Below are 12214 nucleotides of genomic sequence, written 5' to 3' on the forward strand. Positions count from 1 at the left end.
CCCATTTACTAATTATTGATCTTAGATCCTGAGCTATTGGGGTCTTTCAGGAAGTTGTCTCCTGTGCTAAAGAGCTCAAGGCTCTTCCCATTTTGTCTTCTAACAGATTTAATGTGCCTGCTTTTATGTTGATATCTTTATTTCACTTGGACTTTAGTTTTCTGCAGGGTAATATATAAGGGTCTATTTGCATTTTTCTACAAATGTGCACACTGTTCTATTTGGAACCACAACTTTTGTGACTTGTAAAGACCTCATATGAACTAGAGCAACATGTGATGAGATGCACATGTTCAAACCTGAGGGTAAGGAAAACAGAATCAGCAACATTAGCAACATATTTTCAAATACTGACTGTAAATGTCATTGAAGGCACATTGGCCATATCACTGTGACTGATACCACATTTCTCCTTGCTCTTTACCTGATTGCTGTGTCAAAATGTCTTTGTTCTTTGTACTTATCTGTTTCTATGGAGCAGAAGGTGAACTTTGTTATTTTCCTTTGATGCTTTGGCTTCCTGATTTCTGTGTAACTTGGGCATCTTGTTTCAGGGAACAACAGTAATAGCATCACTGTCATCAGTGCTGAATGACAACAAGGAATTCCCCAACCCAGAGATGTTTGACCCTGGCCACTTTCTAGATGAAAAAGGAAACTTTAAGAAAAGTGACTACTTCATGCCTTTCTCAACAGGTAATACAAACTCATTTGCATGTGTCTGGATTATGATTTCAGTTCTTGTGATAAAATACCATGACCAAAAGCAGTTTGGGGAAGAAAGAGTTTATATTGTCATACAACATAGAAAATCTGGTCAGAAATTCAAGTCATGAACATGGAGTCTGGAACTGATGAAGAGGAGTAATATTTATCAGCTTCCTCAGCTTGTTTTCTAGTGACACCCAGGACAACTATCCCAGAGGCATAACTGCCCACAGTGAGCAAGTTACTTTTACACCAATCATCAATCACAAACTTCCCTCACAGTCTAGCCTACAAGTTAATTTGGTCAGGCATTTTCTTGACTGAGGTTCCCTGCCTCCAGATAAGACTATCTTCGGTGTACTTGACATATGATTGGCCAGTGTGCATGGCCCAAAGGAATGTGCACAGAGATATACATGGTGGCTCCCAAAAGACTGGTAGACTTTCAAATTATGCATAATCAGGAGCATGATTCCCAGTGCCCATGAACTCTCCTTGTTGAAACATCTTCCTGACAAGATCACAAAGTGACTTAGGCTGTGGCAAACTTTTATAATAAGTTAGAAAACTAGAGAGTGTGCCATTTGCGTTCTTCCTTTAGATCCACCACAGAGACACCAAAGAAGTCCTTATTACTTACTCCTGGAAAGTAATCTTCAATTAGCCTTTGCTTCCTCACCAATGTAAATGATTATTACTACAAATTTGCTTCTTCATTCTCCTTGCTGCTTCCTTATCTCCTGGCTCAGTCAAGCTGATACAAGTTTCCCCAAACACAGAGAAGCTACAAGCACCAAGCTCAGTCAGAAAAACTGATGAGTAAACATGATGATACAGTGGGACAAGCACAGTAAGAGAGAATCACACACCACTAGCCAAGAGTGCTGGTAGGCACAATTACTACAGTCATATTCTCACCCTTCATATATTAAGTATAAAGAGGAATAACATTCTAATTGATGACTTTGTAGCAGCTGCAAAGGACATCAGTGCTAAGAACAGAAACAAGAAAATGCAGAGAATTAAAAATGTTTTTATTATTGTTTCTTAATTGTATCCAATGTGTTCAATCAAGTACACCCCCACTATATCCCTCCAATCCTCCCATAAGTCCCAGCACCATTCTCTCTTCTGACTTCACACACCCACTGAGTCTTCTAAGTGCTGCAACTGTGCATAGAGGTATAGAGCCATCCTCTGGTGATTGGGTATAACTACCAGGGACCACATCCATGACTAAACTCCCTCTCTCTCTCTCTCTCTCTCTCTCTCTCTCTCTCTCTCTCTCTCTCTCTCTCTCTCCCAGTAGGCATTAGCTTCTAATAGCTCATCAGTTAGAGTGAGACATTGTGAGCATATTGCTAGAACTCTAGAATTTTGGATGGGGTAGGACATTTTATAAGGGTAAGAATGGGTTTGGAGAGATGGCTCAGCAGTTAAGATAACTTGTTGCTCTTGCAAAGGACCTGTAGAATGCCGTGCACCTATCTTTCTTAGCTTTTGCTATTTCCATAAGATCTTACACTATTTGAGAATTAAATGTGACCAACTTTTGTCAGGCTGAGTCACCATGTATCCTCTCACCTATCCATCCATCTAACCACCCATTTGATTACTCAACAGTTACTCTTAATCTCCAATATAAGTAACATCACTGATTCTGGCTTACACTACTACAAAGGGCATATTGATCTCTTTGGTTTTTTTCCACAGGGAAACGGATTTGTGCAGGAGAAGGTCTGGCACGCATGGAGCTGTTTTTATTCCTAACCACCATTTTACAGAACTTCAAGCTGAAACCTCTGGTTCACCCAAAGGACATCGATACGACCCCAGTGCTCACTGGATTGGCCTCAGTGCCTCCTTCTTTTCAGCTCTGCTTCATCCCTGTATGAGGATCAGATGTCTGTCCCCATCTGGGATATCTTCTGTGGTCACTCTGAGGCCTTCAATCACCTCTTTCTACACTGGGCACATCTGCCTCTTCTCCATTCTCTAAGGTTCTGTGAACACAATTTTTCCAGTTTGCAGTTTCTGCACAACCTGTGATGATATGTACCTGACTCAAGTTAAAAATGGTTTTATTATAAAACAGAAATTATTCTAAATCAATCACATATCTTCTACATTTTCTTAATAAGCTTTTTTGTTGTCTTGGTATACCTCTTCTCAGGCACTTCTTCGAATTCAGATAAGAAATAACAGAAAATGCAGTTTCAACATATCGTTCTGAGGTACATAAAGAGAAGTATAGAGGATGTAATAAGAGAGTGCCAGGGAAGACAGCATCACATCTGCTTCTCACATAAGACTAAAGACTTAAATTCCATTTATAGTACACATCTAAAAGACGAAGCATTTGGGGTGTGATGATTATACCAGTCCTGGGGAGGCATAAACTCATTGCACATCTAGTCTACCTAATTGACAAGCCTACAGTCCCAATGAGACATTCAATTTTAAAAACAAAATTAATAACTTAAAAAAGGACAGACAGGTCCTGAGGAGTAGCACCTGAAGTTAGCCTCTGGCTTTCCTCATGTGTGAGTGCAGACAAGAACAGGCTCTGCACTTCCACATACACCTGAGCAGGTTCTGCACTTACACATGTGCCTGAGCATGCCCACACGCCTTACACCCTGATGCCCTCTAACACAAATGAGAAGATAAAGAGTAGAAAGTTATATCAACTCTGTTTTCCTCACCTAGAGTCCATGAAAATATTTGAATTTAAAACAGATAAATTGACCAAGAGCAGCTGCACCCTGTAGAGAAACGGGGTGAGAAAAATCACAGGAAATAACACAGAGAGATGGTGACGGTCATGGCCTGCTTTGTTTTTAGCAGGACCAGAACATAAATACTCTAAATGCCACACCACCACTGGTTACAGCTTAGAACTGCCCATGCTATTGGTAACCATATGCTTTGTGTGTCTCTTCTCTCTCTCAGCAAGAATAACGATCCCAGGAAGTATTATCTCTCCATTTTTTCTTGTTGCTACATTGCCTTCCCACTGCATTGAAAGTAACCATATGAGAAATGGCACCATCCATGTGCCCTTTCTGTCTCGCTCCCCAAGGAACTACTTTGCCTGCTCTCACTTAGCTGTTTGTCGGTACGTAATGCAGACATATGTCTGCCCACACCTTAGTACACAGGCATGAACTCACACAGCCTATAGCAATAATGCAGAGATAATTGTGGTATAAAATGTGGGTGTTCTTAAAATTTTTGTACATTTATCTGGTGTTTGGTTTAAAAGTTTGCCTTAAAAGCCTGCCAGATATTAAAAACAGGTTTGATTATTATTTATTATTATGTATACAGTGCTCTACCTGCATGTAGACCTAAAGACCAGCAGAGGGCACTAGATCTTATTATAAATGGCTGTGAGCCACCATGTGGTTGCTAGGGATTGAACTCAGGACCTCTGGAAGAGCAGTCAGTGCTCTTAACCTCTGAGCCATCTCTTCAGCCCATAGGTTTCATTATTAAAGATTTTAAGTTTGCTTCACCAGTATATACAAAATTAAAACTCATATTTAACACCTCTGTCTCTTCACATTTTCAATACTTTTATGGTGAAAGAAAATCTTTTTCTTGGTTTTTTTGAAATAAACATCACATTATTAACACCAAACATATTAACAACATGTCATTCATATCTGCCTTTAACTTATTATGCCTATGATTCAGCTCCTCCTCATGCTTCTCTCTCTTTTCTCCATTATCTCTAGTAATAATGAATGGAGACAGAAGCCATTAGGATCTGGTCCATGTAAGGGTCAACCTGAGCTGGGTTCTACCCCAAAGACCTCTGCTTAGTTACTTCTCTGACTTATGATTAAAAAGTAGTATTGTTCATTCTATTGTCAAGGTTGGGGTATATTCTGAAGGTATATTCCTTGGCCTCAAGAACCTATTCAGCCATAGCTTCATTTCATTGGTTTGTAGCAAATGCTGAGACCAAGGCAAAGTTCTGTGCTAGCTCCAGCCAAAATGTGGAGTCTTCCCATCTCCTTTCCAGTCTAACTGGGTTCAGGAGTCTGAGTGGAAACTCATGACTGTCAGGCTAATGTGGCTGAGAAAAGCAACATGAAGATACTAGCCAAGATTCTAGGGTTATGGAGTATCACCATGACTGGCTTAGTACTGGGTTAGAATTCAAGTCATCAAAGTAATACCCTTGTGTCCACTAACACTGGATTAATGCTCAACAGGGGTAGAGAAGACCATTTATTCTTATGTTCTTTATTATGGCACTTCTTATTGTTATAGTGTAATTATGGATTCTTACCTGGCTTCCATAGCTTTTGAGAAAGGTAGTTTGGTCCAGGAATACCTGCTCAAATAGCATGTGCATCAAGAGATGATTCCTGTGGGACCTTATTCATGACTCTTTGAGTAGTTGTCTAACTATGTCAAAAATTGCCAACTGCCATAACTGCAAAGTTTAACAGATTGATGAAAGTACTGAATAAAAGGGCAGAAACAACCAGTTGAGAACATTTAGGTTAATGTTTGAGTGTCATTTATATTTTCAGTAGAGGCTCTGGGTTCTAGGTTCTGGTTGCTCCAAGTCCAGCAGAAGAAATCCTGTTGACTATACCTTATAACCCGACTAGCATAAACCTGAGGAAAAGAAGATCAAAGAGCACAAAAATGAAACTTTATGGGTATCAGTTCCCAGGATGGACTCTTCTGGTGTAGTCAGCAGGATTTCTTCTGCTGGACCTGAAGCAACCAGAATCTGGAACTCAGAGCCTCTGCTGAGGTTTGGAGCAGCAGCTGAAGCCCATAGTCCTGAAGCCTTCACTGGAGCAGTTCTCTTGAGGAGCATCTCGAAAGCCAGTGATGAACAGCCACTCAATCCCAAGTCTCCAAAGACATCCCTCTTGTTTTCATCTCACATTTATTATCTCCTCTCAGAATTTGTTCAAGGATGCTTTTCATCTGGTAACAGACCTTGAAAGGACAGTTATTAACTTCAAATGGAAAAACACAAAACTCAGAATAGCTTAAAGCAGTCTCTAACAATAAATAACTGCTAGAAGTATCACCATTCCAGATTTTAAGTTGTACTACAGAGCTATAGTAGTAAAATCCACATGGTGTTGGCATAAAAAGAGACATGTTGACCAAGGAACCAATTGACAATTTAGACATAAACTCATGATACATATGGACACCTGATTTTTTTCATAAAGAAGCCAGAAATACACAGTGTAAAAAAAAAAAAGACAGTATCTTCAACAAATAGTACTAGTCAAACTAGATGTCTGAATATAGAATAATGCAAATATATACATATTTAGCACTCAGCACAAAACTCAAGTCCAAATGGATCAAAGGCCTCAATATAAAAACATGATACACTGAACTTGATAGAGGAAGAAGTAGAGAATATCCTTAAAATGTTGGCACATAAGAAGACTTCATGGGGGCTGGAGAGATGGCTCAGAGGTTAAGAACACTGACTGCTCTTCCAGAGGTCCTGAGTTCAATTCCCAGCAACCACATGGTGGCTCACAACCATCTATAGTGTGATCCGATGCCTTCTTCTGGTGAGCAGGTGTACATGCAAGCAGAACACTGTATGTGTAATGGATAAATACATCTTAAAAAGAAGACTTCATGAACAGAACACCTATAGTGCAGGCATTATGATCAACAATTAATAAATAGACCTAATGAAACTGAAGTGTTTGTAAGGCAAAGGACACCACATTAGACAAAGCAACTGCCTACAGAATTAAAAACACTTTCACCAACTTCAAATCTAATATAGGACTAACGTCCAAACTATATAAAGAACTCAGGAAATGAAATTAGATATCAAAAAAGATGAAATGATGCAATTGAAATATGGACTACACACCAGATATGATGATGCATCTCCTTAATCCCAGCAGTAAGGGATCCAGAGGTTGGGGGAATTGCTGTGAGTTCCAGGCCAGACTGGTCTTCAAAGTTTGTCCAGGGTAGCCAACACTACACAGAGAAACCATTTCTTGAAAATAGACCCAAAAAAATGGGGTCTAGGTATAAACAGAGAATCCTCAATAAGGGAATAACAAATGCCTATTCAACATCCTTAGGCATCAAGGAAATGCAAATGAATATTACCTTGAGCTTTCCTCTTACACCTGTAAAGATGGCTAAGAGCATTGACACAAGTGACAGCTCATAGAGGCAAGGATACGGATCAAGAAAAACATTCCTCAGAGGATACAAGGGAGGAGATAACCATTGATATGTAATATGGATAAATGAATAAAATAAATTTTTATAAAAAGAAAATCATTCCTCTATGGTGGTGGTAGTGTAAACTTATACTACCATATGGAATCTATATAGTATTTTTCAGAAAATTGGGAATCCATATAGGTCAAGACCCAGCTATAGCATTCTTGGGCATATACTCAAAGGACAATCCGTCCTACAACAATAATACTTGTTCAATCTTGTACATTGAAACTCATGATAATCAGAAACTGGAAACACCCAGATGTCCCTCAACAAAAGAATGTATAATAAATGGTAGTACATCAACACAACAGAGTATTATTCAGCTGTTTTTTTTTAAAAGACATAAAAGTTTCAGGCAAATATATAAAAAGTAAAATGGGGAGCTGGAGAGATGGCTCAGAGGTTAAGAGCAATGACTGATACTCCAGAGGTACTGAGTTCAATTCCCAGCAACCACATGGTGGCTCACAACCGTCTATAGTGTGATCTGATGCCCTCTTCTGGTCTGCAGATGTACATGCAGACAGAGCACTGTATACATAATAATAAATAAATCTTTTTTTAAAAACACCCAGGTGTGGTGGTGCACACCTTTAATCCCAGCACTCAGGAGGCAGAAGCAGGTGAATCTATGAGTTCGAGGCCAGCCTGGTCTACGAAGTGAGTCCAGGACTGCCAGGGCTGTCACAAAGAGAAACCCTGTCTCAAAAAAACGAAAAAGCAAACAAAACAAACCAAAGAAAGAAACCTCACCCTGAGTTAAGTAACGCAGACCCAATAGGATAAACATGATCTGTGGCTTAATTAGGATTTCATTGTTGTGAAGCGACACCATAACCATGGCAACACTTATAAAGGAAAACATTTCATTGGGGCTGCTTTACAGTTTCAAAGGCTCATTCTGTTATCATCATGACAGGAAGCACCACAGTGATTGTGCAGGGAAACATGGTGCTGGAGAAGGAGTTGAAAGTTCTACATCTTGATCAATAGGCAGCAGAAGAGGACTGCGTGCCACACTGTGTTGCAGGATAATTGATCACAATGTGAACCTGAGGATTGTGTGCTGGAAAAAACCTGTTTCTAGTTATCTAATCCAGGAACCTCCTGTTTATTGTAAATAGGTAATTATGGTGTGGCTCGGCCCTAACACACAGCATTAAATCCAAGAGCTCTCTGTAACCAGGATTAAAAGGGTCAAACATAAGTTAAGAGACAACCAAGCAACCAGCTGGCAGAGAGTTAACATAGGAAAAAAAAATCACAGACAGTGAGAAGTCAAGAGGATAGATAAGAGAGACCCACAGAAAGCAGAAGTGAGGGACACTGAGTTTTAAGGGTTTTAGAGACAGTGTGGAGGAGAAAGGTATTTTTCCTTCTGGGATATCAGCTGAGGAGGAAGGTTAGCTGGGTGCTTTCTCTGACTCTTTGTGCTACTAGACTTTTACCTCAGCATTTGGCTCCTGAATCTTTATTGGTAAAAGCTAATGTTTGCTATTTTTTTTTTAAAACCAACAACATTGGGCATAGCTTAAGCACAGGAGATCTCAAAGCCTGCTCCCACAGTGACACACTTCATCTTCCAAGGTCACACCTCCTAATGGTGCCACTCCCTAGTGATGCGGCATTCAAACACAGAAAGCTGTGTGAACCAGACCTATTCAAACTACCAAACCACTCTCTGGACCCCATAGGACTGTAGCCATAGCATAATGTAAAATGCATTTAGTCCAACTTCAAAGACAATGTTGCTAAGAGTATTTTGAATTAATTCAAAATTCTTGAGTTTGACCTCAGGCAGATTTTTTTGGACAAAGGCAAATAAATAATAGCCACATATTTCACCAAATTACCAAAAAAAAAAAAAAAAAAAAAAAAAAAAAAAAAAAAAAACCGTCCCTGGGAAAAATATTAAAATTCTTCTCCTTTGAAGCCTCTTGAGCCAGGATGCCACAATTCAAAACACCCTCAGCAACATTGTCTTTCATACTCTTATTAATATGGCATATTAAGCACCTCCTAAATCATTCTGTTGCTTTCTTAACACAAAATCCCAAGGCCCAATATCCGCAAACTAAAACATGGTCAGGCCTATCACAGCAATACCCAACTCCTGGTACTACGTTCTGTCTTAGTGAGGGCTTCATTAATGTATACCAAGGCAACACTTACAAAGGACAACATTCAATTGAAGCCATCTTGGAGTTTCAGAGGCTATTCCATTACCATCGTGGTGGGAGGCATGTCAGTGTACAGAGAGAGTTCTGCATCTCAATCCCAAAGGAGTAGAAAGAGGCTCTTTGCCACTGGGTAGAGTTTGAGCATAGGAGACCTCCAAGCCTCCTCCCACAATTACACATTTCCTTTACCAAGGCCATACCTACTCCAACAGTGTCACACCTCCTAAAAGTGCTACTCTCAATGGGTAAAACATTCTAACCCATGAGTCTGTGGGTACCACAGATGATATCCAAACTAAAAATTGAAGACCCAGAGAGATTAGGTAAAGAGAAGGGTTTGGTGGGAATGTGTGGATCTCCCTCGAAGGGAAAATTTAATGAAAGGACAAGAGTGGGGGGTTCAGGTAAAGAATAAATTAAAGAACATAAATTGTTTTTAAATTAAAAAGACTCAGACCAAAGAAATAATTAAAACAGGGAAGGGAAGGAGGGAATAAATAAAGGAGGGAGGGGAAGAAAGGGAGGAAGAAATAAAAGAAGGAAGGAAGGAAGGAAGAAAGTCAGCCTAGCACTGTTCCAACTTATCAGCCTGAGAGAGAGAAATTAGTCACAAAGTCAACATACACTATTTATGAGAATGGATAAATTGTTTTTTTAAATAAAAAAGACTTACACCAGAGAAAGAATGAAAAGACGAAAGGGAGGAAGAGAATAAGTAAAGGGTGGAGGGGGAGAAAGGAGTGAAGAAATGGAAGAAGGTAGGGGGAAGAAAGAAGAAATAAAAGAAAAGAAAGTGTGATTACCAGCAGCCTAACATCCACAGGTATGGCACAATCTGAACTATACATCCCAAGGCCTGAAGATATTTTCTTTTTCCCTTTTGGGCACTGACACACTTTCCTAAATGTCATAGCACTTGGACTCTCACAAACATTTCACACATTGATAGCTCTATGTGATTCTTGCACTACTAAATTCTTACAATCTTCTGTTTATTTCCCTACTTTACGCTAAGCTTCATTACTTTTATTTTGTTGCAGATACCATATATTATTTTTTTGCCTTGCTATTTTATACAGACAGTTCCTGATTACTTGAGGATGTCATGCACATATATGTAAAACCTTGGTACATATAAAAGAGTTTATATATACCCATGCTTCTGTATGTTTTACTCTTCTTATCAGACATCCAGGATTCCTATCTTCTCATTTTCCCTCTTTCTCAACATCTTCTGTTTCAGTTACTTTATGAAAAGTTTGATCCAATAGCACCCTTCCTCATCCTTCCATTGTGCAGCCCAATCCTTTTGTGAAAGACTATGTAATTTAGAAAGTGAGTATTATACCAAACTTATTACTGCCATTTTATATCCATATGTGTGTGTAGAAGTATTCTGGAAATGGAATATTTTAATTTGACATGCATTTTTAATAACTACATAAGAACTATCCAGGTGACATTTGTTGCAAGAGTTAAGGGATTGTTAAACACCTAAAAGCCAGCGAAATCAATCCAGTACAGCAACAAATTACAAGATAAAAATGATAACATTTTTATTTAATATGTTTGTTGTATAACCCATATCTTAATTATTACAAATGGATTGTACTCTATAAAATGTATAAAAAAAATAGATTTAAAATCCAGTGCATAGTACCATCAAAAAATAAAAATCATTTTTAAAAATCTACGGAGATGTTTACACTGAAAATACTGTCTGGCTTATAAGATGGCTGAGCATATAATACAATCCTCAACTTTTCTAGTTAAAATATAGAATTTGGAATATACTCATCGTATAAGAAAGACTACTCTTCCAACAAACACCCTGTGCTGCAGACTCCAGCATATGTCTATTTGCAGGCAGGGCACAGACAGACAGGTACTTTATTAAATGCCAGAAGACAGCCAATGCTAGCCTACACTGTTTCTTTAAGGTGTGCTCCACACTCAACCTGAAGACGCCCAGCCCTCTGAGTATAATGGGTGGGTTCTGGTGGAAAGCCAATCTAGGCTCACATTCTCACATGTGTGCGCCTTCCTATTTCATACGGCACCTGCCTGCACAGAGTGAAGAATTATTCGTGGAACCCACCACCACATGTGACAGACATATGAAGAAAGGGGAAGCAAGATGCAGGTAAGCACCTGGTATATAAGACCACCCCCAACTGTGGCACAGAATTTTCAGGAGAAGGATTTAAAAAGTCATCTTATACCCTGGAAAATATGGCAGCAATATTTTACCAATATTTTACCCATTCTTTGTGAATTTTATGGAACACATTTTGATCATATTCATCTCTCCTCTCCCAACTCCTTCCATGGCCACCCTACCATCCCTTCTGATCAAATTTTAAGATTTCATCTTCTTTTTTTTTTTTTCAGAGTCCTGTTTGTGTCACTTAGCCAGTTGATGTTTCCTTTCTCAGTGGCTATGTACTGACAGTAGCTCCTCAGGTAGGGTGTGATTTCATTCCAACTTTGCTGCTCTATGTTTGAATTTTTCTTACTGAAGCTTGTACATGTCTTGTAATTGCTGTGGGTTCATTTGTGCAACTTCCCTGTTTCATCTGTCAAACACTGTTCTTTTTATATAATTGGCCACTTCTAGCTCCTACAATCTTTGTGCCTCTCCTCCCAGGAAAATCTCTTGAGTTTTGCGGGGGGGATACAGTATGCATTGTAGGCTTAGATTTTTCACAACCTGTTTGATTTAGGGTTCTTAAACATTTCAAGCTCACTTATAACTCACCCACCAGAGAAAAGGAAGAAAGAATGTTAAGAGGAAAAGAGGGATGTGAACTGGCTTAGACTTAGTTCTTTGGATCAATTCCACTCTGCTTTATCGGGATACCACCATCCAGGCCAATAGCCAACACCAAAGATCCACATGAATCCATAGTGGTGGCAGGATCCAGCAGAACCAAGAAGCCTCTGCAAAATCTGCATGAGTCCATGGAAATATCCAGAATCATCCAGAGTACCACAAGAAGTTCTCTGGGATGTTTCTCTCTGGAAAGCAAAGACCAGTGAAGTGTTGCACAGCATAGAAATGCCAAAAGCATTTT

At 39.3% G+C, this 12214-nt stretch overlaps 1 protein-coding gene across 22 annotated transcripts in view; it reads left to right on the forward strand.

The window, feature by feature from the left end:
* The window catches only part of LOC127189541 (cytochrome P450 2C50-like), a 231917-nt gene extending 221431 nt beyond the window's left edge, over nucleotides 1-10486 (forward strand). For 19 of the 22 annotated variants that reach the window (XM_051146444.1, XM_051146445.1, XM_051146441.1 and 16 more), the window contains 2 exons: nucleotides 555-696; nucleotides 2422-2645. In XM_051146444.1, coding sequence (XP_051002401.1) covers nucleotides 555-696; nucleotides 2422-2603 — 324 coding nt within the window. In that variant the 3' untranslated portion in view covers nucleotides 2604-2645. Of the gene's footprint in view, nucleotides 1-554; nucleotides 697-2421; nucleotides 2646-10383 lie in introns of those variants that run through there. The other 3 variants (XM_051146447.1, XM_051146454.1, XM_051146461.1) reach the window with 2 other exon arrangements.
* Nucleotides 10487-12214: the final 1728 nt, after the last annotated feature.

This window comes from Acomys russatus, chromosome 5 (assembly GCF_903995435.1).
Source record: "Acomys russatus chromosome 5, mAcoRus1.1, whole genome shotgun sequence".
NCBI lineage: Eukaryota > Metazoa > Chordata > Mammalia > Rodentia > Muridae > Acomys > Acomys russatus.